Source organism: Ochotona curzoniae, unplaced genomic scaffold (assembly GCF_017591425.1).
Source record: "Ochotona curzoniae isolate NIBS_2020 unplaced genomic scaffold, NIBS_Ocur_1.0 contig_3819, whole genome shotgun sequence".
Taxonomy (NCBI): Eukaryota; Metazoa; Chordata; class Mammalia; order Lagomorpha; family Ochotonidae; genus Ochotona; species Ochotona curzoniae.
In genome coordinates this window covers 39,017,576-39,043,650 of record NW_024466004.1, presented here as the reverse complement: position 1 = coordinate 39,043,650, position 26,075 = coordinate 39,017,576, and the positions used below count along the sequence as shown (strand labels likewise).

The window sequence follows — 26,075 nt, the reverse complement described above, 5'->3', positions numbered from 1 at the left end:
AACACGTCGGGGATCCCGTATGGGTTCTGGTTCTAATCCCGGCAGCTCCACTTGCCATCCAGCTCCCTGCTTGTGGCCTGGGAAAGCAGTCGAGGATGGCCCAAAGCCTTGGGACCCTGCACCCGTGTGGGAGACCCAGAAGAAGTTCCTGGCTCCTGGCTTTGGATCGGCATAGCATCAGCCGTTGCGCTCACTTGGGGAGTGAATCATCAAACGGAAGATCTTCCTCTCTATCTCTCCTCCTCTCTGTGTATCTGACTTTGTAATAAAAATAAATAAATCTTTTTTAAAAAAAAAAGAAAGACTTGAGCCAGTACACATATGTTATCCTGCACACATGCAAGGCACGGACTTTAGCCTCTAGGCTACTGCGCTGGACCCAGTTTTAACTTTTAAAATATATATATGCATATAGTTACATGAGGATAATAGTAACCCTCTAAACTTTTTTAAATAGTGAATTATATTTTAGAAAAGAAATTCAGTCTGTGTCATCTGAGCATAACTGAAACGTTCAGGACAGGAAAACATGAGTCTTCCAATAAAGTGAGATTATTGTAGTACTTCATGGCTGCAGTGTGGTAAAAAATTCTTGTTTGTTTTTTTTTTTTTTTCATTTCTTTAAAATATGACATTATGGAGCAGCCCAATTTAAAACCCGAAATTAGAATTGGAAGGGATTTGGAGTTTATCTCATCTAATCTTCCTTGCCGTGTTGAAACCTATGTGGTATGCTTAAGAAAAAGTCATTTAACTTGTACTTGAATATTTCTTATTATGTTGCTCAAAAAAGCTTGTAGAAATTGACAGTAAAAGGTAAGTTTACTTTGAGTGAGAAAAATGGAAATCCATGAGTAGTTTCTCATAATACACATTTTCTATCAACCTTTAATAGCATTTACATTTTTAAATTTTATTTGCAAGGCAGAGAGTTAGAGAGACACAGGCAGACAATTCCTGTTTTCTGGCTCAACCTGTGAATTCTTAGAACTCAAAGCTTACTCCAGATCTCCATTGTGGATAACAGAGACCCAACTACCTGCTGACTCCCAGCTGCGCATTAGCAATGAGCTCAAATCAGGAGTAAAACTGAGATTCGAATCTAGGCCTTCCAACTCAGGATGGAGGCACCACAGCCAGCATCTGTACAGCTGTATCAGACTCCTCCCCTTCATTAACTTTTTGATGATTCTTTGTATACATGAGTTAGAAAATTTTTTGTTATAAATTTATGTGATTTTTGAAAAGTCAGTATTACTTATATATTTGGAAGTAATGAGGAAAAGATAGAGAAAGATAGCATCCATCAGTTGGTTAAGTCCACAAGTGCTCCCAACAGGCAAGGCTGGGCTGAGGCCAAGCTAGGAGCCCAGAATGAAGTCAGTGCAGGTTCCCCACAGGTGTGGCAGTAACTCAGTCATGTCAGCCGTCACAGCTGCCTCCCAGCAGAAAGCTGGAGTCAGGAGCTGGATCAGGAGCTGGTACTCAAGGATATACCCAACAGCAACCCCTGGACTTATTTGAAATTCTATTTTAACCAAACATTTTGAATCTCCTTTGTAACATTTTACTTAAATTTTTTCAGTAGGAGAAATTAGTACTAATAGCATAATTTATTATTAAAATGGATCAACTTTCATTATTATAAAGTAACTGAGCAACATTTTAAGAAAAAAATGACAACAGATTTTCCTTGATGAAATAAAAAGGAACAGTATGAGAAATATACTATATTAAAAGTACTTATTGGCATTGCTGCATAGTGAATAAAGCTGCTGCCCAATATGCTGGCATCCCATGTTGGGACCAGTTCATGTCCCAGCTGCTCCACTTCTGATCTAGTTCTCTGCTAATGTGCCTGAGATACCAGAGGAAGATGGTCCAGTGCTTGGAACCCTGCACCCACATAGGAAACACAGAAGCAGCTTCTGTTCCTAGCTTTGGTAGCCTAGCCCTGGCTGTGGAAGCCATTTGGGGAGTGAACCAGTGGAGGGAAGATCTATTGTCTCATCTCTCTCTCTTTTTTTTTTTTTTTAATTGCATTTAATTTTATAACAGCGTTTCAGAGGCTCTGATGTTCCCCCTTCCCCTCCCCTTCCCCTCCCCCCGTGGTGGATTGCTCCACCTTATTGCAGTATTACAGATAAATCTAGTCTTATTTCTTTCAATGCAAGCATGTGCCTTGCATAGTGTCCAGTATCTTGTTGGCCAGCTGAATTCAACAGTTTCTTGAGGAGACTAACTCTGGTCTGGAGACATAGCTGGCAGATTGTCGTTCCGACCAATTAAATGCCATAACATAACATCAACAACCGTTTCCAACATTATGGGGTTAATTAACAGTGTAATACTACATTTCACAGGTATCCTTTTACAAATTGACAGCATTTCAACTTAAATTAAGGCAAATATGTGGTATCTGACCTTTTGGGATTGACTCATTTCCCTTAGCATGATGAATTGTCTCATCTCTCTAACTCTGCCTTTCAAATAAATAAGTAAGCCTTTGTTTAAAAAAAAAAAAAACGAAAACCTGCCTGAATAAATCAGTAGAATTGTTTTTCTAAGATTTATTTATTCATTGGAAAGTCAGATATACAGAGAGGAGGAGAGACAGACAGGAAGATCTTCCATCCGATGGTTCACTCCCCAAGTGACTGCAACGGCCGGTGCTATGTCACTCTGAAGCCAGGAGCCAGGAACTTCTTCTAGGTCTCCCACATGGGTGCAGGCTTTGGGCCATCCTCGACTGCTTTCCCAGGCCACAGGCAGGGAGCTGGATGGGAAGTGGAGCTGCCGGGATTAGAACTGGCACCCATATGGGATCCCGGGGCGTTCAAGGTGAGGACTTTAGCTGCTAGGCCATGCCACCAGGCAAAATCAGTAGAATTGTTATCAGTACATGAGTATAGCAAGATTAAAGTTGTTTTGATGGAAAGTATTTAGACCAGGAAGATATATTTGTTTTCCTGTGCTATCCAATTTAGTTACATAACAGATATGTTTGATAAACATTATTCTGGTTTATGGATGAAATTCAGTTCTTAATATTAACTTTCCAAAGACTGAGTTAAGTATTTCAGTAGTATTACTGAATAAGTATTACAGCAACAGTCTTAATTCCAAAACCTGGGTGCAATTGTGAAATAACATGCTCAGAAGAGCTGAGTACAGTCTGAGTCCCAGTTGCCAGAGGTGCTTGCTGTCACTGAGACTGTGTAGTTCTGGTAAGTGTGACCTCAGGAAGCTGTCAGTCACTTGTTTGTATTGGTGAAGCTTTCTTTGCACAAAACTGAATTCACTCATAATTGAGGCAAGAAGGGATTTATTACAGGGTGTTGAATAGTTTGCAAAGTTGTTGAGAGGACTGAAGAAGCTTTGTATTAAATTGGCAAAAGTGATTTCCAAACTGCACTGTAGAACTTGGGGTGGGGGCCTAGGGAGCTCCAGTACGTCTGCAATCCCTCCTCATGCTCTAGAACCCCGTGTAAGTCAAAGAGGAGGTTTCGTACAGGTCTTTGAATTCCCAAGCGAAGGCCATTAGGGCTTCTGTTGTATCCCCTGCCCTCAAATAAAGCATCCATACTGTGCCTGTCAGAACAGAAATAGCTCCCCTTCCGCAACTCTTACACACAAAGTATGCCTGACTGCCCAAACCTAGGTGACTTCTGGAGCCCTGACCACAGAGTCCGTGGGAATTACAATTTTTGGATTCCCAACCTCTTCAGTTTCTGAAAGTACACTAATTGGAATGTGGTATAATTGTTGAATAGCAAACCAGTGTCAGCACTACTGGAAAGTAAAGCACTCCAACCAGTGGGTGCTGTTAGGAGAAGCATGTGGAAACTGGTCTTTGCAATTGCTGTAGAGTGAACTAGTCATCAAAGCAAAAGTAAATGAATAAAACATTGCAATGGCTTCTTGGGGTATAGCCAAATTAGAAATATAAATTATATACATACAGTTAATTACTAAAAATCTGTTAAATTCTGTCCTTGGAGTTGACTAGGAATAATAATTATTCTGTTCCCAACTTCCATTAATAATGTTGATAGAAAATTCTATTGTGAAAAATATGAGTTTCTTTGGGATTATTGCTCAAAAGTAGTCTCATTCCCTCTAGAATATAAGTGAAAGTGTTTGGTTAAACAAAACATTGAATTGATCAATTTTGCAGGAAGAATTTTTTATATGATTCATTTGTAGTTGAGAAATTTATGATTCTTAAGCCAAAGTGGACAAGAGGAGTAAGAAATTGTATTTTGTTGATTATTAGGTAATTTTATAGCAAATATCAAAGAAGCTTTAGGACATCAAGTAACCAGGATAAATTACCTTGGAGATTGGGGCATGCAGTTTGGTGAGTACATTTGGAGATTTTTGTTTCATTTCATTCTAATGTTCGCCATGTTTAAGTATCTTGCCACTTGATTATCGAGATGAGAGACTCTTATTGAAATACTGCATCCTGCCTGTTTTTTCCTAGTGACTCTTTTTACATCATCTTTTAATTCATTGGAGGTAATTACCAGATAAGTAAGTTTCAGGGAAGGAAATACCACACATTCAGAGTAAGACCTGATTGAATCAGGTAATTTTCTGTTGTTAATAAAATTAACTTACATGTATGAGGTATAGAAGTGAGTATTCAGGGAAGAAGAAGGTCTAGATATCTATACTATTTTTTTTTAAAAATTTATTTATTCATTGGAAAGGCGGATATACAGAGAGGAGAGACAGACAGGAAGATCTTCCATCCGATGATTCACTCCCCAAGTGACCACAATGGCAGATGCAATGCCGATCCGAAGCCAGGAGCCAGGAACTTCTTCCGGGTATCCCACGCGGGTGCAGGGTCCCAAGGCTTTGGGCCATCCTCGACTGCTTTCCCAGGTCACAAGCAGGGAGCTGGATGGGAAGCGGGGCTGCGGGATTAGAACTGGCACCCATATGGGATCTCGGGGTACTCAAGGCGAGGACTTTAGCCACTAGGCCATGCCACTGGGCCCTATCTATACTATTTTTTAAAAATATTGATTTATTTTTATTGGAACGACAGATTTATAGAGAAAAGGCAAGAGAGAGAAAGATCTTCATTGGCTAGTTCACTCCCCAAGTAGCCGCAATGGCCAGAACTGAGCTGATCCAAAGTCAGGAGCCAGGAGCTTCTTTCAAGTCTCCTACATGAGTGCAGGGTACCAAGGACTTCAGCCATTTTTTGCTGTTTTCCCAGACCACAAGCAGGGAGTTGAGTGGAAAGTAGAGCAGCTGGTACATGAATTGGCACCCATATGGGATGCTGGTGATTAACAGGTAGAAAAGTAGCTTGTTGAGCCACTGTACTAGCCCCTGTCTATACTTTTCCTTATAATATGGTTCACTCTTCAAATGGCCTGGTAGGGCTAGCCTGAAGCCAGGAGCCAGTATTTCCAGTTGGATCCCCCATGTGGATGACAAGGATGCAGGTACTGGGCCATCTCCTGTGTGTTCACAGGCAAACTAGCAGGGAGCTGAATTGAAAAACAAGAGCTGGATGGATTGAAACTGGCACCCATATGGGATGCTGGCGTTGTAGGTAGCACCTTAACCTGCTATGTCACAACACTGGCCCCAGCCCTGCTTTCTTAAATCCAGTGAAGTCCAGTTTATCCAAGTCCTTCTGCATGAGGCAGGGTCTGTTAGCCTACCATGGGCCAACGAAAACTGTACAATACTTCAGTTCCCCCTTTAACTATATAGTAAGAGCCAGGGATGAGAGGGAGAGTCAAAAGTAAGAGAAGAGTTAGGCCCTAACGTTTGAATGCCACGAATTGTCTTTAATGTCATGCATTCCTCAAAACCATTCCTTGATCTTATAAATTGATGACCATAGTATGAGAGGACAAGATCAGTGAAGTTGCTGTGGTCAAGAAGTGCTGCTGTGTAAGCTTGTGTATTCAAACTACTAAAGGTCTCTCAGAATACTATGTATTTTCAGAGTCGGCCCCAGAGTCAGTCCTGTAAAGCATTTCCTGTGTATTAATTATTTAATTCACGATGCTTGGCAGGCCACAGACATTCAGTTTCAGAGTACTAATCCAAAAGAAAGGCTGAATAATATTTTGAAGCTTCTATCAAATGCATTAAGGTTCCATATCCAATGAAATGAAATTGCAGTTTTCAATGTAAAGCTGATTCATTTGAAGGAATTTTCTACCCGTAGGAAATTTATTACAACCTTTATGACTAATATTCTTTAGTTAATAAAAATATATTTTCCAGACTCTAGAAAGGACAGAACTCGAGCCATGTTAGCGGTCAGTTACTGTTCCCTGTTGAGGAATCATGAGCTTTCAAAACGCCCTGCGTTTTGAAAACCCACCTGCAGCTCATAACAGCTGGTAGTGAGAAAGTTAAGCTTGAGGCAACAGTCTGACTTAATTGATGGCATCTACTTTATATTAGTTTGACTGACTCAGACATTTCACAGACATTAGTGAATATGTGATTATGGTATTCATTAAATTTTAGCTGCAAGATTTATTATAGTGGGTTTTCTCTAAAGAACTACTCTGGTTAATGATCTGTCAACATTTCTATTGTAACTCATTGTTGAAGAATTACAATATTACTGTGTCAACTGTCCCATTTGAAACTTGGCAGGCAGTTCCTAAGCACAGAATGCAATTTTGAAAATGTATTAAATTGATGCTAAGTGGAAGAATTTTTATATTTGTCATTTCTTTCTTTTAAATTTTCTTCCTTTTTTTTTTTAAGAATATGTTGAACATCTTTCCACACTTTCTCAAGACACTGAATCATAATCACACTTGCTCTTCCAGGAGGGCAGCTGAAGCTTCAGGCAGCCATCTCATTCTTCTCTAAACCTCAGAATCTTTACATTCAGTAGGATTCTACTTTCTGCTGTGCTTCATATAGAGAATATACTTCAGGAAGTCTGTTAGGTCTCAAGCCTGGTCTTTTATATAGTTGTAAAAACAGATTAGTTTTTATAGTAATAAAATATTTTGCCTTTTACCCAGCCAGGCTGCATATATCCTTTGAAACTGAGGTTAAGATAATCTTTGAGGGCCCGGCGTGGTGGCGCAGTGGTTAAAGGTCCTCGCCTTGCACGCCCGGGATCCCATATGGGCACCGGTTCTAATCCCTGCAGCTCCATTTCCCACCCAGCTCCCTGCTTGTGACCTGGGAAAGCAGTCGTGGGAGACCCGGAAGAGGCTCCTGGCTTTAGATCGGCATTGCATCTGCCATTGTGGTCACTTGGGGAGTGAATCATCGGATGGAAGATCTTCCTCTCTGTTTCTCCTCTCTGTATATCTGCCTTTCCAATAAAAATAATAAAAGTAAATCTTTAAAAAAAAAAAGATAATCTTTGGGTAAATGTATCTCTGGAATATAAATATCCTGGTTTACAAACCTTGATTAGTGGTTTTTTTATACATATATATGTTCATTCAAAGGCAGAATTGGAGAAGGAGTGACACAGAGATTTTGTATCTACTGCTGAATTAGTCCCCAGGGGGCTGCAATATCCTAGACTGGGCCAGGCCAACCCAAGAACCTGGAATCCCATCCAGGGGACAGAGCCCGAGCACGTGGTCCCTCTGGCGCTGCTTTACCAGGCACGTCACTATTAGAAGTGGACCGGCCAGGAGTGCAACCTATGCCCGTGTGGGATGCTGATGTAGGTGGCAGCATAATGTGTATCGTAACGCAGGCTCCTCAGTCTGCATTTTGTTTAAAGCTTCTAAGTAACCTGTCCCTAAATGCTGAGTTTATCATCAAAGTCTGGGGAAAAAAAGCAGTTGCTGAATAATTTTGTTGCTTGATTACCTTGTATATGACCTGTAATCAGGAACATTTCAAGGCTTATCTTTTTTGTTTTATTTCAGTTACTAGTTTAGTAGCTAATACAACACCAAGCCCGTCTCTACCTTTGTTTTATGTTAATACCTACAGTGTTATAAAGTTTAGGAATAAGAATTTTACCCACGTAAATGCTCTAAATTCTAGTCTAGGCTGTGTTTCTAGTTCCAGTTTCCTGCTTATGTGCCTCTGGTAGGCAGTAAGTGGTGGCTCTGGCAGTTGAGTTCCTGTCACTTGGGTAGAAAACCTGATTGAAATTCTGTCTCCTGTTCTTGTTTGGGACTGTTTGGGAATGAATCACCAGATGAGAAATTTGTGTGTGTGTGTGTGTGTGTCTACTTCCCTGCATTTTGTAAGTAAACCTTTTTAAAAATATATCTAAAACAAAAGCTTTAAATCACTTTACATCAGTTTCTTTTCACACATTTTGAGTATCTAATACCCAGCATCATGTTGTCCTTCCAAAGAGTAGTTGCTCAGTAGATGTTTATTAATGTCTGCTAGTAAGATGTTGGTGCAAAGGTGAGTTAGTCCAAAACCCTGCCTTAGATGAGCTGACAGTCTTTTGTTTTCTGTGAACTTAATTTTAATGATATAGTCAATATGCTGTTTTGAGTTTGTGCTTAAATATATTGAGTTTGACTTGTGTCGGCCACCAAGTAGCAGAGGAAAGCATGTGTTTTGCTTTCCTAGGATCCATACTTATATGATAGACTGATTTTATTTTTAAAGAACTATACCTATTCTTTCCCATGACTATTATGCTTTCCATTTTATTATTTCACTTTTGGATTATCATGATAGGTCTTCTGGGAACTGGATTCCAACTGTTTGGCTATGAAGAAAAACTCCAGTCCAATCCTTTACAGCACCTGTTTGAAGTAAGTTTGTAGTAATAGTATTAGAAAATTCCTCAGAGGTTTTGCAGAGTAATATATATGTAGCTTGGTAACACATTGTTAATCTCAGAGACTTGAAAGATATGTTCCCTAAAATGAGAAAGCAACTGAATTGAAAATGTTGCCTTCCTTTTGCTCATGAGTTCTTTTCATTTCCAAATGTGTGTGTTTCTTTTCCTACTGTTCTGGAAGATTTGGGCAGTATTTCTTCAGGTATAGAACCTTTGAATAAACCTTAGTAACAGATTTACCAGAAAAAGAAGCTTCTTAATTTCCTGTGAGATGGTAAGTATTGCAGCTCTATTTGATGATACCTGTAATTCATTTAGACTTGAAAAAATGAGTATAAACTGTTTTTTACTTTTATTTATTTATTTTAGTGTAGGGTTCATTTCTGTTTTTCAGCTATTTTTTCTGCGTCTTGCCAAATGTGAGCTCCTTGCTATTCTTTATATAGTCTCATGAATACCATGTTTTTCTGTCTTCCATCCTTTCCAGAGTTCATTAATGAAGCTCTTTCTGTCCAAGTAATTTCAAGGCATGTGTTCTTTTTTAATTGTCCCAGTTGTCATCTCTGCAGATTTTGGCACATTAAAAGGAAGCAGGAACAGTGTCAACCATGTTGGTGATATACCAAGGCTCAGAGTCAAGCGGTTCTGCCCATGTATGGGAAGAAGAACTTGATGCTTTATTTCTGCACCCAAAGCCACAGAGACCATGTCTTAGTGTTGCTTGTAATTACATGATTCTCCAGAGCTGGCTTTGCAATAGAATTGAACAAGACCACGTTGTAGTTCTTAAAGACCTTTCAAAGCTTTTCACTACCTTATGAGTCCATGGCTGCACTGCATTATAAGTGCCTGTAGTTTGATTTATGTTAACCAAAAGATTTCCTCTCTCTTTCCATTTAGAATTTTATTGATAGGCAAAGATTTAAACATCAATAGCTTTGTGGTTGTCTATAAATAAAAATGCTATCATGGGGCCTGGGATTTTTCTTACTACGGTTTTACACTTTTATTTTGCCACAGACGTAGCAAAACTTTTTTTTTTTTAAATCAGATCCAGGCCTCACAGAGACAATCATAGCACAGAAAACACAAACACCTGCTTGGAGAACTTGTGACATGATTTAGAGTGTATCTCAATACATGATTTAGCTTTCTCTTACCCTGCCTCATAAGTATTTATTTAATCCTTGAGATAGTCGATGTGTATTTCCTCTAATGTTAAAATCCATCTTCAAATGCCACAGAAACCTAAGCTTACATTTGCTGTTTGAGATTCTTAAAAATAGTAGAACTCTCCCATTTTAGTAGGTGTTGACCGATGAATACACATGGAAAAGGAATACAGGCAAAGGCTGTTGTAGGAACTACAGTGTTTTCTTTTCTTCTTGTCTTGTCTTTTTTCTTCTTTTCTTTAGTGCTCGCTTGCCTTATGACTCACATGGTAAGTAGCATTTATAGATAGTAGGAGGCAAGTAAGATACCCACCGTGCTGCTTGTTTTTAGGAGACAGAAAAATCATAAGGGCATTTATTTGCTGTCTTCCTCCTTTCCTGACTTGTAGGGCATGTTATTGTGTCTTTATACTAATTTTTGCAGATCCAAAATGGTTTACCACTTTTACTGTAAATGAGAAATATGTTCCTCTTTGTGTGTGTATCTCAAGAGCAAATGTTAGCAAAGCAAACTATTTCATTTCTAAGAACAAGTCTGAAAGGCTCGTAAGGAGCTGACGTGAGATGCTAGCCAGCTGAGTGACCTCCTTGATGTCCTGCGGTGTCTGAGACAGGCTAGTTGATGATGAGAAGTACTCTCAATATCATTTCAGATAACCACAGTAGGCATAGAGAAAATGAGGGATGTTGATTCTAAGCCTGATTGCTCCCAGTGTAGTATTAAATAATGTTAGCATTAACGGATGAGAAGTAAAATTCTAGAGCAATTTATATGTACCTTTTATTTTTTGTGAAAATATATTTCTCAAAGCTTTGATGAAACCCGTGTTTTCTCTGTCAGGTTATAAGCTTCTTGAGAGGATCCACCGTGTCTTTACCATCTTCCATCTCCAGTTGTAAACACAGAACCTTGCAATCAATGTTTGAATGAGTTTGATCTTACAGCTCCTTTTGTTCTATTCTCCATCTTTATTAAACTGTGGAATGTAAAAACTGTTGTCAGCCCACAGAAGTACTAACTAGTATCAGAAGTGCTAATTACCATTTGTAAGATTAACTAGGATGAACCTAAGGGCCAGACTCCAGATTCAGACATAGGTTGTCTGGCTCCTGAATGCTGTGTGCACTGAGCTGAACCTATCGTTGACATTACAAATGTTTCTTGAGCCATGAATGTCCGTTGGTTGTAATTCTGCACAGTGTTTTCCTTTCTTGTGTCACCTCTTCCCATAGTGTAGTATCAGCAATGCAGTAGTTTGGTTTTGGCAGTTTGAATATTCTGGCTTTAATTTGGCCTGGGCCATCTCGTAGCAGACTTTGTGGTCTGGCTCCTTCTAAGTTATATCATGGTTAATATCCCCAGTGTGTTCCCCAGCTGGGTTAGAAATGATATTGTGTGGTAGTTACAATTATCTTCTCTGATGTAAATATGTAACACCCAGTCATCTTTCTGCTGCATTTTCATGTTGGTATAGATGCTTTGCTACTGGCTTTTCTCTGAACCTATAACCCTTCTTTTATTGTAGCAAGCTGTGTTGTACAGGAAGTTAGGTCTTATGTTTATAGTAATCAGTATTTGAATTTTTTTCTTTAACTGTTTTAATTTGTTTATTTGTTTCTACTAGGGAAACCATTTTGTAGTAGATTCTTCCTGCTCTCTCACTTGACTGATGAATAAGTAACATACTTTTATTACTCTGGAATACTTTTCAAAAGGTTGTTCCAATTGTATCAATTTTTGAAGAAACATTTATTCACTCATTTGAAAGGTAAGAGTGACAGAGGGATAGAAGGAGAAATAAGGAGAGAGATCTTCCCTTGCCCAGATGCCATGAACAGCCAGGCTGGGCCAGGCCAAAGTCAAAGCCAGCAATTTCATTCAGATGTTCTGCATGGATGGCAAGGACCATGTTCTTGGGCTGTCATCTGCTGCAATACAAGTGCCTTAGCAGGAAACTGGGGCAGAGGAGTTGGTACTTGAGTGAGCACTGCAGTATGGATTGCTGATACCTCAGCCTGCAGCTTCAGGTACAAAACAGTGCTCTCCCTAAAAAGTAGTTTCTAAAAGTAACAAGTATGAGTTTGGGGAAATGTCATTCATTTTATCTGTTTTAATACATTTTTTTTATTTGCCATTGAGATTGAAATATAAAGACAACTCCTATTCTTAAGCTTACTCCCCAGATGCCGACAAAGATGCTGTATGAAGTCAGAAGCTGTGAGTGAGTGAGGAATTCAGTGCAGGTTTCCCTTGTGAGTGGCAGGAACCCACGCCTTGTGACATCACTGCTGCCTCCCAGGGTCCACGTTAGCAGAAAGCTGGGATCCAGAAGTGCCTGGGACTGAACCCGGGCTTTCTGACATGGGACAGGGACATCCTGGCCAGTGTCTTTAACCACTAGGCCAAATGCCTGCCTCCTTTTTAAATAATTTTTTTAAATACTCAGACTTCCCCCTAGGCTTAACCTACTTGAACAGACCTTAATAAGTATATAACAAGTACCTTGAAATATATGTAAACAGAAGAGTTACATATTGTGCCAGTAAAGTATTACTTTAACCATATATCCTAGCAGAGTAATATTTTAATACACGTGTTGTAAATTTTTTCTTAGGATCAAGCTGACCCAGGTTATGTTCATTTTTTCTTTATGTCTACTCTGCTTTTCTAAAAGCACTTAAAGCAATCACAGTGGTGGGCATTTAATAAAGGAGAAATAGGACACTGGGAAATAATGTAACATTGGGCAATATTATAAAGCAAATGTGACCTTGAGATCACAGTTTTTAAAATTATATTTAAAAAAAGTTGGTCAAGGCCAAGCATCAGTTTGATGAGTGGTACTGCTTACTTGCTCTCATTTTTAAAAACATGAAAAGTAGCGTCTATTTTTCAAGGACCACTTGTTTTTCTTAACTAGATTATCAAATTAATTCTCAAACTTAGGTTTAGAACAAAAATAATGTAAAACAAAATCAGTAGTAGTCAGATGTAGGATAATTCGTGCAGTTTGAAATTTTTATAAAAGATTGTACTCAAGAGTTCTTCACTGATTAATTCACATTTCCATTTTTCTTTTCTTTTTAAATTCTTTTTCACTGATTGTTGTTATGGTTGGCATAAATTGTGTTCCTTAATAGCATTTATATGGAAGGTTATGTTACAAGACTCATTAAGCATATACTTCTTGAGGGGAAAAGGTTCATGGTAAGTGTACCTGGGAGTCACTTTTGAGAGTGATGAAAGTTGTCTTAAACCGTTGTTAGGGATTCCCCTTCTTGTTACCAGAAAAGCTTGGTGGGTTCTTTCCTCAGCTTAATATAAAAACAAAAAGCTGGGAATCGGTTGCAGACAGAGAAATTTTATTTGAGAAAAGACCAGATGAATGTGGAAGGAAGAGGGAGGGAGAAAGCAGCTCCCAGGTGAGGACCAGGAGATGGGGCGCCTCTTGAAAGAAGAGAGGGGGAGATACCAAAGGTTTGAGGAAGACTCTTGGCATTTTAAGCCTTCCCTGACCTCTCCTTGCTGGACTGGCATCTACAAGTAAAAGGTTCTTCCCCATTGGTGATCTGTTAACCAGTTAGGAAATGGATGGGCAATTCTTGTGCCAACCACTTAAAGATGCAGCCAAGGTTTCAGCAAGCTAGGGTGGTCTCAGTACTGAACTACACCAAATTCCCAGCTTTCCTGTGCACCCTAGGATGATCATAGAGGGCTCCTGTTGTCTTCAGTTCATATTCATCTCTGATATGCTTAGTGTATCTGCCCACAGGCTGCCTTAGTGGCACACAGCTGCCTGGGCCTGGGAGGGCCTACCTCTAGTCTTATTCTGCAGGCCAGAGACCAGCATTGCTCTGTAGCCACGCAATGAACCACTTCACTTGGAGGACCTGCCACCACCCACAGGGCCATCAGCTTCTGCCATGTCTGTGCACATTTCCTCATTCTTTTTCATCTTAAGCAATTCTCTTTTCCTCTATGCTAGAAGTTTGTTCTCTTGAGTATTAATCTCCCCAAAGCTGCTTGTCAGTGGATATAGTTAACAAAAACAAAGTATGTGTAAATAACTGAATAGATATCTCATCCCACTGAAATATTGAAAATATATTTTTCCAGTGTGTGAAATAAGGGTCAGCCCTGTGGTGTAGCACTTTGAGCCACTGCCCGCATTGCCAGCATTCCACATGGATGCTGGTTCTGGTCCTGGCTACTGCATTCTTATCGATGTCCCTGCAATTGCACCTGGCAAAGCAGCAGAGCAGGGCCAAGTGCTTGGATGCCTGCAACCATGTGAGAGACCCAGAGGAAGCTTCTGGTCCAGTCTCTGTCATTGCAGCCATTCGGGAAGCGAACAAGCAGATGGAAGACCTCTGACACTTGTCTGTGTAACTCTTTGAAATACAGTCTTTTTTTGTTTAAAAAAAAAAATAAGTCTACTATTCATTCGTACGTGGCAATCTGCAAAGGAGTTAATCTCATCACCATTAAATGGAGATTTGGCGTGTCAAAGATGGAATTATGAATATAAGAGAATAGAAATAGGAGATTCTGAATATTTAAAGAAGATAAACAGGGTAAAATACTGGTCATATTCTGTTAATGACATATTAAGGAGAAATTTGACCATTAATGAATTATTTACTTCCAATAAGTTTGTTTTTTTTTCCAATAAGTCTATCAGGTTTTGACTTCTTTCTTTTTTTTAAGATTTATTTTATTTTTTATTGCAAAGTTAAATATACAGAGAGGAGGAAAGACAGAGAGGAAGATCCTCTGTCCGATGAATCACTCCCCAAGTGACCACAATTGCCGGTGCTGCGCCGATCCAAGGCCAGGATCCAGGAACTTCTTCCTGGTCTCACATGCAGGTGCAGAGTCCCAAGTCTTTTGTCCGTCCTACTGCTTTCCCAGGCCACAAGCAGGGAGCTGGATGGGAAGCAGGGCTGCCGGGATTAGAACCAGCGCCCATATGGGATCCTGGCATGTTCAAGGCGAGGACTTTAACTGCTAAGCCACCATGCCAGGCCCAGGTTTTGACTTCTTTAACCAAAGAGATATTATATTAGATTTCATTTGGATGTTTATTTAAACTTTGCCAATATGTCATTTAACATTAGGAATGTATTTTAGTAGAAATCTTTAGTAAGTTTCTAATCGAGGCATGCAACAGCATTAAACATTAAACCTACTTGTTTAAATGATAACCATGAATTTTTTTACAGGCTATTTTCTGAAAAATAAAGTAAAAACCTAAATACATCTTAAGATAGAGAGCACAGAAAGATTTAGATAACATGATCTATGGTATTCAAGTTATGGTAAACATTCTTAGCAGTTATTCTTTTATTTTTTTAGTTGTATTAATTTTACTTTTGATACTTTTTCCATATTTGATTAGGGTGCAAAAGATCAAGGGCTAAAGGAAGGTGGGTGTGGCCATTGTATTGAAATTTTTTTGCTTCCTGTATCTGGGGGGAGGGGAGAGATTAGGGGAGAAGCCACACCCAGCCTCCCAACCATCCCAGGGTCCCGATGTGGAGCATTCTCCGAGGGTCCCACTCAGGTGGTTTTGATAGTCCAATAGTTCTGAATTGCTGCCAGTCTTGCCACTCTGATCATGATGAACTCTCTCCAGAATCCACTGGCTGACATAGTGCACCTTAGAGTCTCTGCCCAAGTATTCACTGCAATGCTTGGCTGGGTTAGTTGATCGATTTGCCCTGCCCTCTGTCCTTTGTTATAGTACCAGGTGTCCACTGCAGGCTCCAGTGTACTGCTAAATCCTCCATTTGCATCTGGATATGCTGTCCATTGCTCTGTCTGAGCCACTGAGGAGGCCCAGCTCTGACACATGCATTCCACGGTCAGTCCATGGACCCTGCAATTTCCTCCATGATTGGAGTTTTGAGTCCAGAGGTTCAATTGGGAATATTCCCAAAAAGCTTCATCTGAGGTGATCCCAGACCTGATTCTTGTGTGAGTGTGCCAATACAGCGGTCTGGCACAGTCCGTTGCCCAAATCAGCCTACTATTATTTGCAATTGCTGGGTCAGTTGTTTCCAGACCTGTCTTCTACGCAAACTAATAGGTATTGCAGTCCAGCCCGATCCTGCCCACTTTACAGTCAGTCAGTCCCCATGCAAACCAGTGGGAGCTGTAGCCTAGTTGGAGTGGCCCCCAATAACCCCCACCAGGTCTACCTCCTGCCCTGGTTCCTGTGCTTGCCAGTATGTACAGCAAACGGTCCTGTCTAGCAGTTATTCTTAAACTAAAACAAGACTGACCAAAGATGTCTTCAAGCACAGCCTTGAGGGGTTAAACTGAGTTCATGTGACTAGTAGTGTTACATCAGAAATTCTAAAGGGTTGGAGGCACCAAAGTTGTTTTGCATTTATTCCAAGAACCAACTGTATTATCTTAACTAAATATATTCTGAATAAACTGTCATATTCTTATTGTCAGTCCCAAGAAATAGTAAAAGGGAAGGTGAAAGTTCCTTTCAAAGAAGTGGAGGACATTTAGTTTATTCTATTATAAAAATACAAATGTTTTTGCATCTTAGTGTAGAAAAATTGTGTCTCCATCCTCAGAAAACTTTTTAAGCCATATTGGTATCTTATGAAACCCAAATTTAAGATTTCCTTTTTATTCCTTTGTTTTTAGACCTAGCCTGAAAAGAAACTGTCTTTAAAAGTGTATGCTTAGAAGGGTAAAATAGTCATAGTAACCATAAAAGCTGTCTGTAATTTTATAAGTGCACAATACTAAATTTATTTAAGGAAAAATCAGTGATTTTGCCTGTTAATTATAACAGAGTTATACTATGCATCCACAGGCAGATCCTTGAATGCTTTTTAAAGGTTCTGTGTGATATTATCAGTTGATATTTTTTTTTAAGATTTATTTAATTTGCTGTTGTGAGTGAAATTTTTTTTTCTTTCTCCTTTTGTTCTTTGGGTGACTCCCTTGAAATGTGGTATAAAAGATCCCAACTCCCCTTGTCTACAGGATTTTTTCTCTTTCCTTCCTTGGCTCCCCGTCCTGGCACTATGGCAAGAGACCGGGGGTCTTTCTTCCTTGGAGCCCCCTCTACCACTGGGCACGAGTCACTTTCCTTCTCCTTCTTGAATTAATCTTGCTTTGCAAACTGAGGGTAAAATATTTATCTATTTGTGTTTATTGAAAAGACATATTTACTGACAGAAAGATGTCCCATCCACTGTTGACTCCCCCAAGTGGCAGCAACAGTTGGAGCTGAGCCAGTGTGAAGCCAGAAGCCTAGATCTTCCTCCAGATCTTCCACATGGATGCAGGGTCCCAAGGCTTTAGGCCATCCTCGACTGCTTTCCCAGGCCACAAGCAGGGACCTGGATGAGAAGTGGAGCAGCCGGGACATGAACTGGCGCTCATATGCAAGGTGAAGATTTAGCCATTGGACCATTCCTCGGAGTGAATCAATTCACTTGATTTTTAATAGTGTACCCAGTGTGGTAGCCTAGTGGCTAAAGTCCTTACTTTGCATGTGCAAGGATCTGATATGAGTGCTGGTTCGTGTCCCAGCTGCTCCACATCCTATCCAGCTCCATGATTATAGCCTGTCAGTGCAGTTGAAGATGGCCCAAAGCCTTGGGACCCTGTACTGGCATGGAAGACTAGAAGCAGCTCCTGGCTACTGGCTTTATATCAGCTCGATGCCAGGTGTTGTGGCCATTTGGGGAGTGAACCAGCAGATGGAAGGTCTTTCTGTTTGTCTCGCCTTCTCTCTGTAAAATCTGATATGCCTTTTCAATAAAAATAATAAATAAATCTAAATAAGATAGACTAAAATCCTAAGTTATAAAGAAATCAAAAGCCTGAACTTTTACCTCTTCTGAAAATAAGGACATTTTGTGCATGTTTGTTGTTATACACCGTGTTTGTGTGTGTGTGTTTGTGTGTGTGTGTCTATGTGTGCATTTGTATGCTTTGTGGATATATACATATGTGTCTTTACTCTTTTCAGATGAACTGTTATGTAGTTGTCAAAGGTAGGTCGTTGAAAAGTCAGCAAGTTTGCAGTGTTTTACAGGGACACCTCTCTGTTTTCCCTTATTTTACTAAAGCCTCTGGCTGGCAATGCATTATTCTGTACTTAATAAGAGTACCTCCATGAAAACAATTTTCATTACATGTTTCAGATCACACCTAGTACAGTGATTCTTTGGGAGGACTCATAGGACCTTGCACATCATACTCCGCCTGTGAGCACCTCCTCAGCCTAGCACAAACTACATTCTAAACTCCTTGAAGGAAAGCAGGTGCTGGTGAGACAGGTTAGATGTACTAAGCCACTTTTATCCATTAATTTAATAAAATATTACTAAGGTGCAAATTTCCACATGCCACCTGCTAGCCAACCTTACCAGCAAAACATTTTAGAGATAGCAGTCTCAATCTTGTTATAATAATTTTTCTGTACACTGCAATTTCAAGAGGAAAAACAATTATGTAAATTTAACCTTTTCTTGAAAACGTTCATTCAAATCTGCCATTCCAATGATTAAGCCACCTATTGAGGCATTTTACCTTGAGATAATGAATGCACTGTTGTATCGGAAATGTATCCTCCAGCAATAAAAGCATTATTCACCAAGATGCTGCTACCATAATACTTTGGTATTTCTCTGAGAGTTCAGAAGCCTCATTTCTTTTTTGTAGTTTACCAATTTCTGTTGCTTTTCTTCTAATTAGTATTTTTCTAGAAATAGCACTAAAATTTCTAGTCGTGGAGTTACAATTTACAAGTAAAGTCTGTGTAGTCCATATACATAACATCAATGCTTGAACTATATAATATTAATACTTTATTACCATTTATTGCCATTGTAATTTTAAGACTAGAAAATGATTAAAACTTCATTGGAAACAAAGAATCCTAGAGCTGGAGGTATTGGCCCTTAAGAAGCCCTTGATTCTGCTCCAGTCACTGGGTGGGTACAGGACTAAACCAGCCAAGGCAGATAGATGTGCTAAAAGCCTGCTGAAAGTGGGTGTCCACACAGTTGTCCTCCTACCGTGTAACTGACATGTAATAGTTGTGTAAATTGTAGTACTGCCTGAAATGCCAATACATATATACACTATGAATATCAAAGTAGAGCAGATGACATTTATTTCTCTCTCTCCTTTTTTTTTTTTTTTTAACATTTGGAACCTTCAAACCCTTAGCTCTTATTCCTCTTATCTAACTGTATTTTGCTCTGCATAGTTCCCAGAGTCCTTGTCAGTCCCAAATGGTCTTGCTTTCTACCAAAATCAGGTACCTCACTGTTCTGTCCAAGATTTAAATGGCACTGCAATATCTTTCGTTAAACCAACTCCTAAATCATGTGTTTGCCAGAATGAGCCATCCTTCTCTCTTCAGCACTTCTCACAGAAGTTGGAAGAACAGTAATTTGGCATTTTGAAAAAATAAAACAAAACAGAAAATAATGCCACCTTAGTCCAAAACAAGCATTCTTATCATAGGCATCTATGAAGTTAGATGAGAAGAAAAAAATTACACTTTATTCTCTTTAAAAATGTTTGGTTTTTCATTTACTGGGATTATTAAAAGGTAACTTGTTTTGTAATCCTGTGTGTTTAATTGTAGGCATTTGGCAGCAGGTAGGGACAGAGTACAGGCTTCCCTATGGTGGAAGGGGTGAAAGCAAACACTAAAGTGCTCACTTAGGAAACTTAAATAGAAATGCCTGGGACTGTGCTCTGTTTTCTTCTTTTCCCAATTGAAGAGAACATTGTCTGTAAATGTACTGCATTTAATTACTGTTGTTGTTTTAGGTTTATGTACAAGTTAATAAGGAAGCAGCAGATGATCAAAGTGTAGCAAAATCAGCACAGGAATTCTTCCAGAGGTTGGAGCTGGGTGACACGCAAGCACTTTCGCTGTGGCAGAGATTCCGAGACTTGAGCATTGAAGAGTACATTCGAATTTACAAGGTATCCGTGCACTCTCCCTTCTGCTCTCCTCTATCGCATGGGGCAGCTACTGCTTCAGCTTATGTTTTAGGAATAGATTTCTGGTTGAATTGAAGGTTGGAACTCAACTATTGCTGTTCTAGCAGAAAGCTTCGAGTAGCTCTCTGCTGAATATTTTATTTCAGTCTGACTTTTCTGTCTTCTCTCACTCCTTCAGTTTTCCTTGCTTTCTTTTCTTTCACTAACATAAACACTTTGGAGGGAGGGTTTAACCATGAATAAAAGCGGGAAAACTTCCCGCTGTCATGGACTTTATATTCTAGCTTGGAGGCCAACCAAAGACAATTGAACACGAAGTATGTGTTGTCTACTGTGTGATGCTGGAGGCTTAGATGTCAGGTGTGCACTATGAATAGATTGAAGAGTGTTCAGATAAGCAAGCCCATGTGGCTAGAGAAAGTAAGCCAGATGAGGTGCAGAAAAGCAAATTGAGGTGATTGCAGGATTGGGCTCAACGTTAGCCGTCCTCTGGAGCTGACCAGGACAGCTTTCTGCTGTAAGGGAAATGTTGTATATCCATGCTATCTTGAATGGCAGTTGCCAGCTACATGAGCTGTTGACGTCTGAGCAATGTGACTGAGAAAACTAAATTTGCAGTTAATTAAAGAACTTCCTGTGCCTTTGCTAGTCGTATTCATTTCACTAACAGATCTGTACAGCATAGTCCCATTGACCTGTGTGGTAAGGGGCATTAAGTAGGAGTAAAGGAGTAATTGGATCTAGTTTTTATTTTCTCTGTCTGTGGCAGATGGTGAATCATCCTTAATTTTGGTTTAGGGTAAAGTAATATGAGATTAAACTAACATTTTTAAACATTTCTTTCTGAATTCTTTCAGCGTCTAGGTGTCTACTTCGATGAATATTCAGGAGAATCATTTTATCGTGAAAAGTCTCGGGAAGTCTTAAAGTTGCTGGACAGTAAAGGACTGCTACAGAAAACAGAGTATGGTCAGGTTATTGTTTGTTGGTTTAGTTATTTGTTCTTAAAACAGATACAGTGGGCAGCCTTTCTGATTTTCGTATTGTTTTTTGCTGTTCAGAGTACCTTTTGACATGCTGGTTTTTGGATATTTAGCAACAGGTTGGTAAGATTAGGAGAAAGGATGTTACCTGTACTAAAGTGGTTTGCCTAGAATCACAAACCTGATAAAGGTATTATTGAATGTAGGAAACAAAATTTGCTTTTATCTCAACCATTCTCTTTTAAAAACTTACTTATTTGAAAACAGAGTTACAGAGACCTTCCATGCATTGGTTCACTCCCCAAGCAGACACAACCACTGGCATTGCAGCAGGCCAAAGCCAGGGACCAGGAGTTTGTTCTGGATCTCTCATGTAGGTATCAGGTCAAAGGACCCACATCATCTTTCACTGGTTTTCCAGGCAGGGATCTGGACCCAAAGCGGAGCAGCTGGGACTCAAAACAGCACTCATTTGGGATGTAAGCATTGCAGAGTATCTTAACTGGCTATACTACAGTGCCAGCCCCTCAGCCATACCTTTTGGAGAAAAAATTTTGTTGTTGTCGTTCTCAGACAATTCAAGATAGCTAATGAAGATAGGATAAAAGCTATTTAGAGAATGATGAAGAAAGCAGGAAGTAAGGGCAGGAGAAATGAAGTTAGGGGTGATAGCTACGGCAAAGGCACGTCCTTGTGGTACATTTCTTTTGGATTGTTTTTAAAGGAGGAATGACAAATTGTACATATGTCTGGTATGCAATGTAAATTTTGGATATATATTGTGTAAATATATTAAAATCAGGCTAACATGTATCACTTCCTATGCTTCTTATATACTTAGAAGTATACTTATATACTTCATATACTTATGTGTTCTATACATCATAATTAGTTAGTCAAGACGTACAGCAGATTTCTAGAAGTTATTCCTCCAGTCTTACTGAAGCTTTGCACTCTTTACTGTCTCCCTCCCCATTCCTGCATTTTTGGTATCCATAGTCTACTCTCTTTCTCTGAGGACAATTTGTAAATTTAAGAAAAAAAGTATTCATTTGAAATTGTAATGTTATGTATTCATTTGAAAACTGAAGTCACAGAAAGAGGAACCTGCTGGTTCACTACCCAAAAGTTTCCAACACACAAGTCTAAGCCAGCCCAACACCAGGAGCCAAGAATTCTTTTGTGGTCCTTTGCCTAAGTGGCAGAGGCCCAAACACTTGGACCATCTTCTCCTGTCTTGCCAAGTGCATTAACAGGAAGTTAGACCAGAATCAAGGTAACTGGGACTCTACCCAAGCGTTCTTGTATGGATCAACAGTAAAATCCACTGCACTAAAATGCCATTCCTAAAGGCTGTTTTGTTTTGTTTTTGTTTAGAGTCTATATAAAAATGAAATTGTGTAGTGCTTATATTTTTTCAAATATTATTTATTTTCATTGAAAAGTCAGATTTATAAAGAGAAGGGGAGACAGAGAGAAACAGTGTTTATATTTGTGTGTCTGGCTTAATTTACCAAGCATAATGGCCTGCGGGTTCATTCATGTTGTCACAAATAATTGGATTTCCTTTCTGTTCGTTAGGACTGAAGAATCCAATTGTGTGTATATATCTGTATATACCACATTATTTTATCCATTATTCTTTTATGAACACTTGAGCTGATATTGCATCTTGACTATTGTGAATAATACTGCAATGAGAGCAGCAGTGCAGGTATCTTAACATACTCATTTCATTTCCTTTGTTTATGTATTCAAAAATGAGATTGCTGGATCATACTAAATTTTTTTTTAAATTATTTAAGGACCCTCAGTTGTGTTTTCTGTAATGTGGTTCTATTATCTGGGCTCTTTATCTGTTTCATTGTTCTATATGTCTGTTTTTGTCATAGTATTTTTATTGCTTTCTGATTCACTAAGCTGTAGCAGATTTTGTGGTTTAGCAGTATGGTGCATCCATCTTTGTTCTTTTTACTCCAGATTACTCTTGCTGGGGAAGGCCTATAACCCAGCTGTTAATGATACTAGTCTGATTAAAATTCCTCATTTCATATTTTAGTTTGTGTGTTTAAACCCCTTTCTACTCCTGACGCCTGTTATAGATCCAAAGAAGCAGTAGGTGATGACTCAAGTAACTATGCCCCAGGCATCCGGGTCAGGGACCTGGATTTAGTGCCAACCTTCTAGCTTTGGCTCTTGCTGATAGTTTTTGCAGGCATCTGGGGAAGTGAACCCTAAGATGCAGGGATTTCCCTCACTTCTGCCTGTCAAATATAGTTTTGGAGGCCGGCGTGGTGGCCTAGCGGCTAAAGTCCTTGCCTTGAATGCGCCAGGATTCCATTTGGGCGCTGATTCTAATCTCAGCTGCTCCACTTCCCATCCAGCTCCATGATTGTGGCCTGGGAAAGCAGTTAAGGACGGTCCAAAACCTTGGGACCCTGAATATGCGTGGGAGACCTGGAGTAGGTTCCTGGCTCCTGGCTCTGAATCGGCACAGCACCGGCTGCCATTACAGTCACTTGGGGAGTGAATCATCAGACAGAAGATCTTCCTCTCTCTTTCTCCTCTCTGTATATCTGACTTTCCAATAAAAATAATAGATCTTTAATATGCATATATATAGTTTTAGGAACCTATTAAAATTGTTTTAACTGTCTCTGATCCTCTGATTCCTTATGAATTTTAGGACTTTTTGTTTCTGTGAAAACTATTGTTGTGTATGGGCATTGTTATACAGTGGATTAAGCTGCTAACACCCACATGTTGGAGTGCCTAAAATCAAGTCCCTCTCCCCCTTCCAGTCCAGCTTCCTGCTAATGTGCCCTCGAGGTCCCAGTAGCAGATGATGGCTCCTGTCCGTGGGTTCCTGCCACCTGCATGGGAGACAGGAGTGGCTCCTTACTCTTGGCTTAGGCCTGGTCCAGCCAAATCTGGCTGTTCCTGGCATTTGGGGGATGAACCGGAAGATGGCAAATTTCTTGCTCCTTCTCTCTCAACATGCTTTCCAGATAAATAAATAAACACAATACATGGTTAGAACTTTGGCAGGGATTATATTGAATCTGTAGATCATTTTGGGAAGCATGGACATTTTTATGGCATTCTTCCTATACGTAAATACAAGATATCTTTATGTGTGCATTTCTGTTTCATTTTTTTCATTTATATTTTACAGTGCATAGCTCTTTCTCCTCCTTCAATCCTAAATATTTTAATTTTTTTATGTGTAAATGTGATTGTTGTTTTTCTTCATTTCTTTGTTCGGTGGTTTACTATTTGTGAGGAGAAATGCTACTACTTCTTATATATTAAATTTGTAGCCTACAACTTCATTAAGTTAACTTATTCTAACAGTTTTTCAGTGTAGTGATTAGGGTTTTTTCTGGAGGTAAGATTTTGTTGCATGCAGAATGGCAAATTCACCTCTTCCTTTCCAATTTAAAAGACTCTGATTTCTTTTTTTGGTTGCCTAATTGCTTTCTATTTTAGCTGTCAACTTGCCAGAAGAATAATCCCAGTCATAGACATTCAGGTCCCAATAATATAGAAGCAAACCAGCTACTTAGGACAGAGATGTCACTTTCTGTAACACCAAAACTAAGTTTCTCCTGTCATTGTTATCCAGAGGACATGGAGAATGTGATTAATTATATCCTCTGAGGCAAACTTTATTGGAAAAGTTGTAGACTGTCACAAATTCCAGTTTTTCTTCAGGCTGGAAAGATAATAGCAAAATTCTATGCTTTTAATACCCAGGAGTACTTTGTGGCATGTTAAAATTAGCCCAATATTGACTGTTATAATAACTTGAGTTAGAAGAGGAATTTGATATTTCTTAGTTAAGCTGCAGTTGCAATCTCATTTTTCAGCTGGGTATATTAAAGATTTTATCTAAATGCTATCCAGGGCTAAAGACTGGAAAGATGGGATAACCAAATATTAATCACATCAGTCCCACTTCTTAATAAACTCTCAGTCATAGTCTTTCTTGTTTTTTCCCATTGTTTATAGCTTGAATAGACAGTTTACTGCTACTTGGGTAATGTAAATAGCTCTGGTTTGCCAAGCATGATGTTACGAATGTTATACGTTTAGTCCTAGTTTCCTGTGATACTTCAAAGTTGTCCGTCTGTATTTCTAGAAAAGGAACTGCTGTAGTGGATCTCAGCAGGAACGGTGACCCCTCCTCACTTTGCACTGTCATGCGAAGTGATGGGACGTCTCTGTATGCAACCAGGTATGTGGATGCTTTTGCTAGGATGTGCATATGTCTTCATGTTCTCTGTCCTGCAGTTAATGTCAAAGTGATCATTTTATCCTCAGAACTATGAGAATGAAGTATGAAATCCTAGTTATAGGTTTTAAAAGTTGTTTTCACATCCAGAAAAAAAGTTTCTTGGGTTTCTGCTCATTGCCTTTTATTATAGCTCATGAAACATTTAATGTGAAGTTACTTTAAAACATTTTGAGGGGCTGGTGTTGTGACATCGTGTGTAAAGTGGCTGCCTGCAAACTAGTCTCCCATATGGGCACCAACTTGTGTCCTGGCTATTCCACATCCGATTCATCTCCCTGCTAATGGCCTGAGAAAAGCATCAGAAAGTGGCCCAAGTATTGGGTCCCTGCTACCTGCATGGCTGATCTGGATGAAGCTCTTGGTTACTCCTTTTGGCCTGGCCCAGTGCAGACCATTATGACCATCTGAGGAATCAACCAGCAAATGGAAGAGCTCTCTTTCTCTACCTCTGTAACTCTTTGAAATAAATAAATAGATAGATCTTTTTAAATTCTTTTCAAAAAGAATTAAAATGTAATTTAACTTACATATTTAAAAATATTTTTTGAACTCTGTGGTTTTTCCATAATACGTATTTTCCACAAACTTGTATCATCAGAAAAGTGACCCCAAGAGACTGTTTACACTTAGTTTAGTATCATAAGATTTCCAAAAGTGTACATTGTTCTACAAACTGTAAAACAGCATAGCTGCATCTGTTTTATAACTTTACATTGGCAGGAATCTGAATTAAAACAAGATTATATTCACTCAGAGATTCATCATGCCGAAAAGATAGTCTTACACAGAAAGAACCTATTGATTGATTGATTAAGATTTATTTTACGTTATTTTGTTGGAAAGCCAGATC

General features: G+C 39.3%; 1 protein-coding gene across 3 annotated transcripts in view; it reads left to right on the top strand.

The window, feature by feature from the left end:
• RARS2 (arginyl-tRNA synthetase 2, mitochondrial) overlaps positions 1-26,075 on the top strand; it is a 65,231-nt gene that overhangs the window by 29,771 nt on the left and 9,385 nt on the right. For all 3 annotated transcript variants that reach the window (XM_040983748.1, XM_040983749.1, XM_040983750.1), the window contains 5 exons: positions 4,277-4,360; positions 8,671-8,747; positions 19,769-19,927; positions 20,803-20,909; positions 25,070-25,165. In XM_040983748.1, the coding sequence (XP_040839682.1) occupies positions 4,277-4,360; positions 8,671-8,747; positions 19,769-19,927; positions 20,803-20,909; positions 25,070-25,165 (523 nt within the window). The remainder of the gene's footprint in view (positions 1-4,276; positions 4,361-8,670; positions 8,748-19,768; positions 19,928-20,802; positions 20,910-25,069; positions 25,166-26,075) is intronic.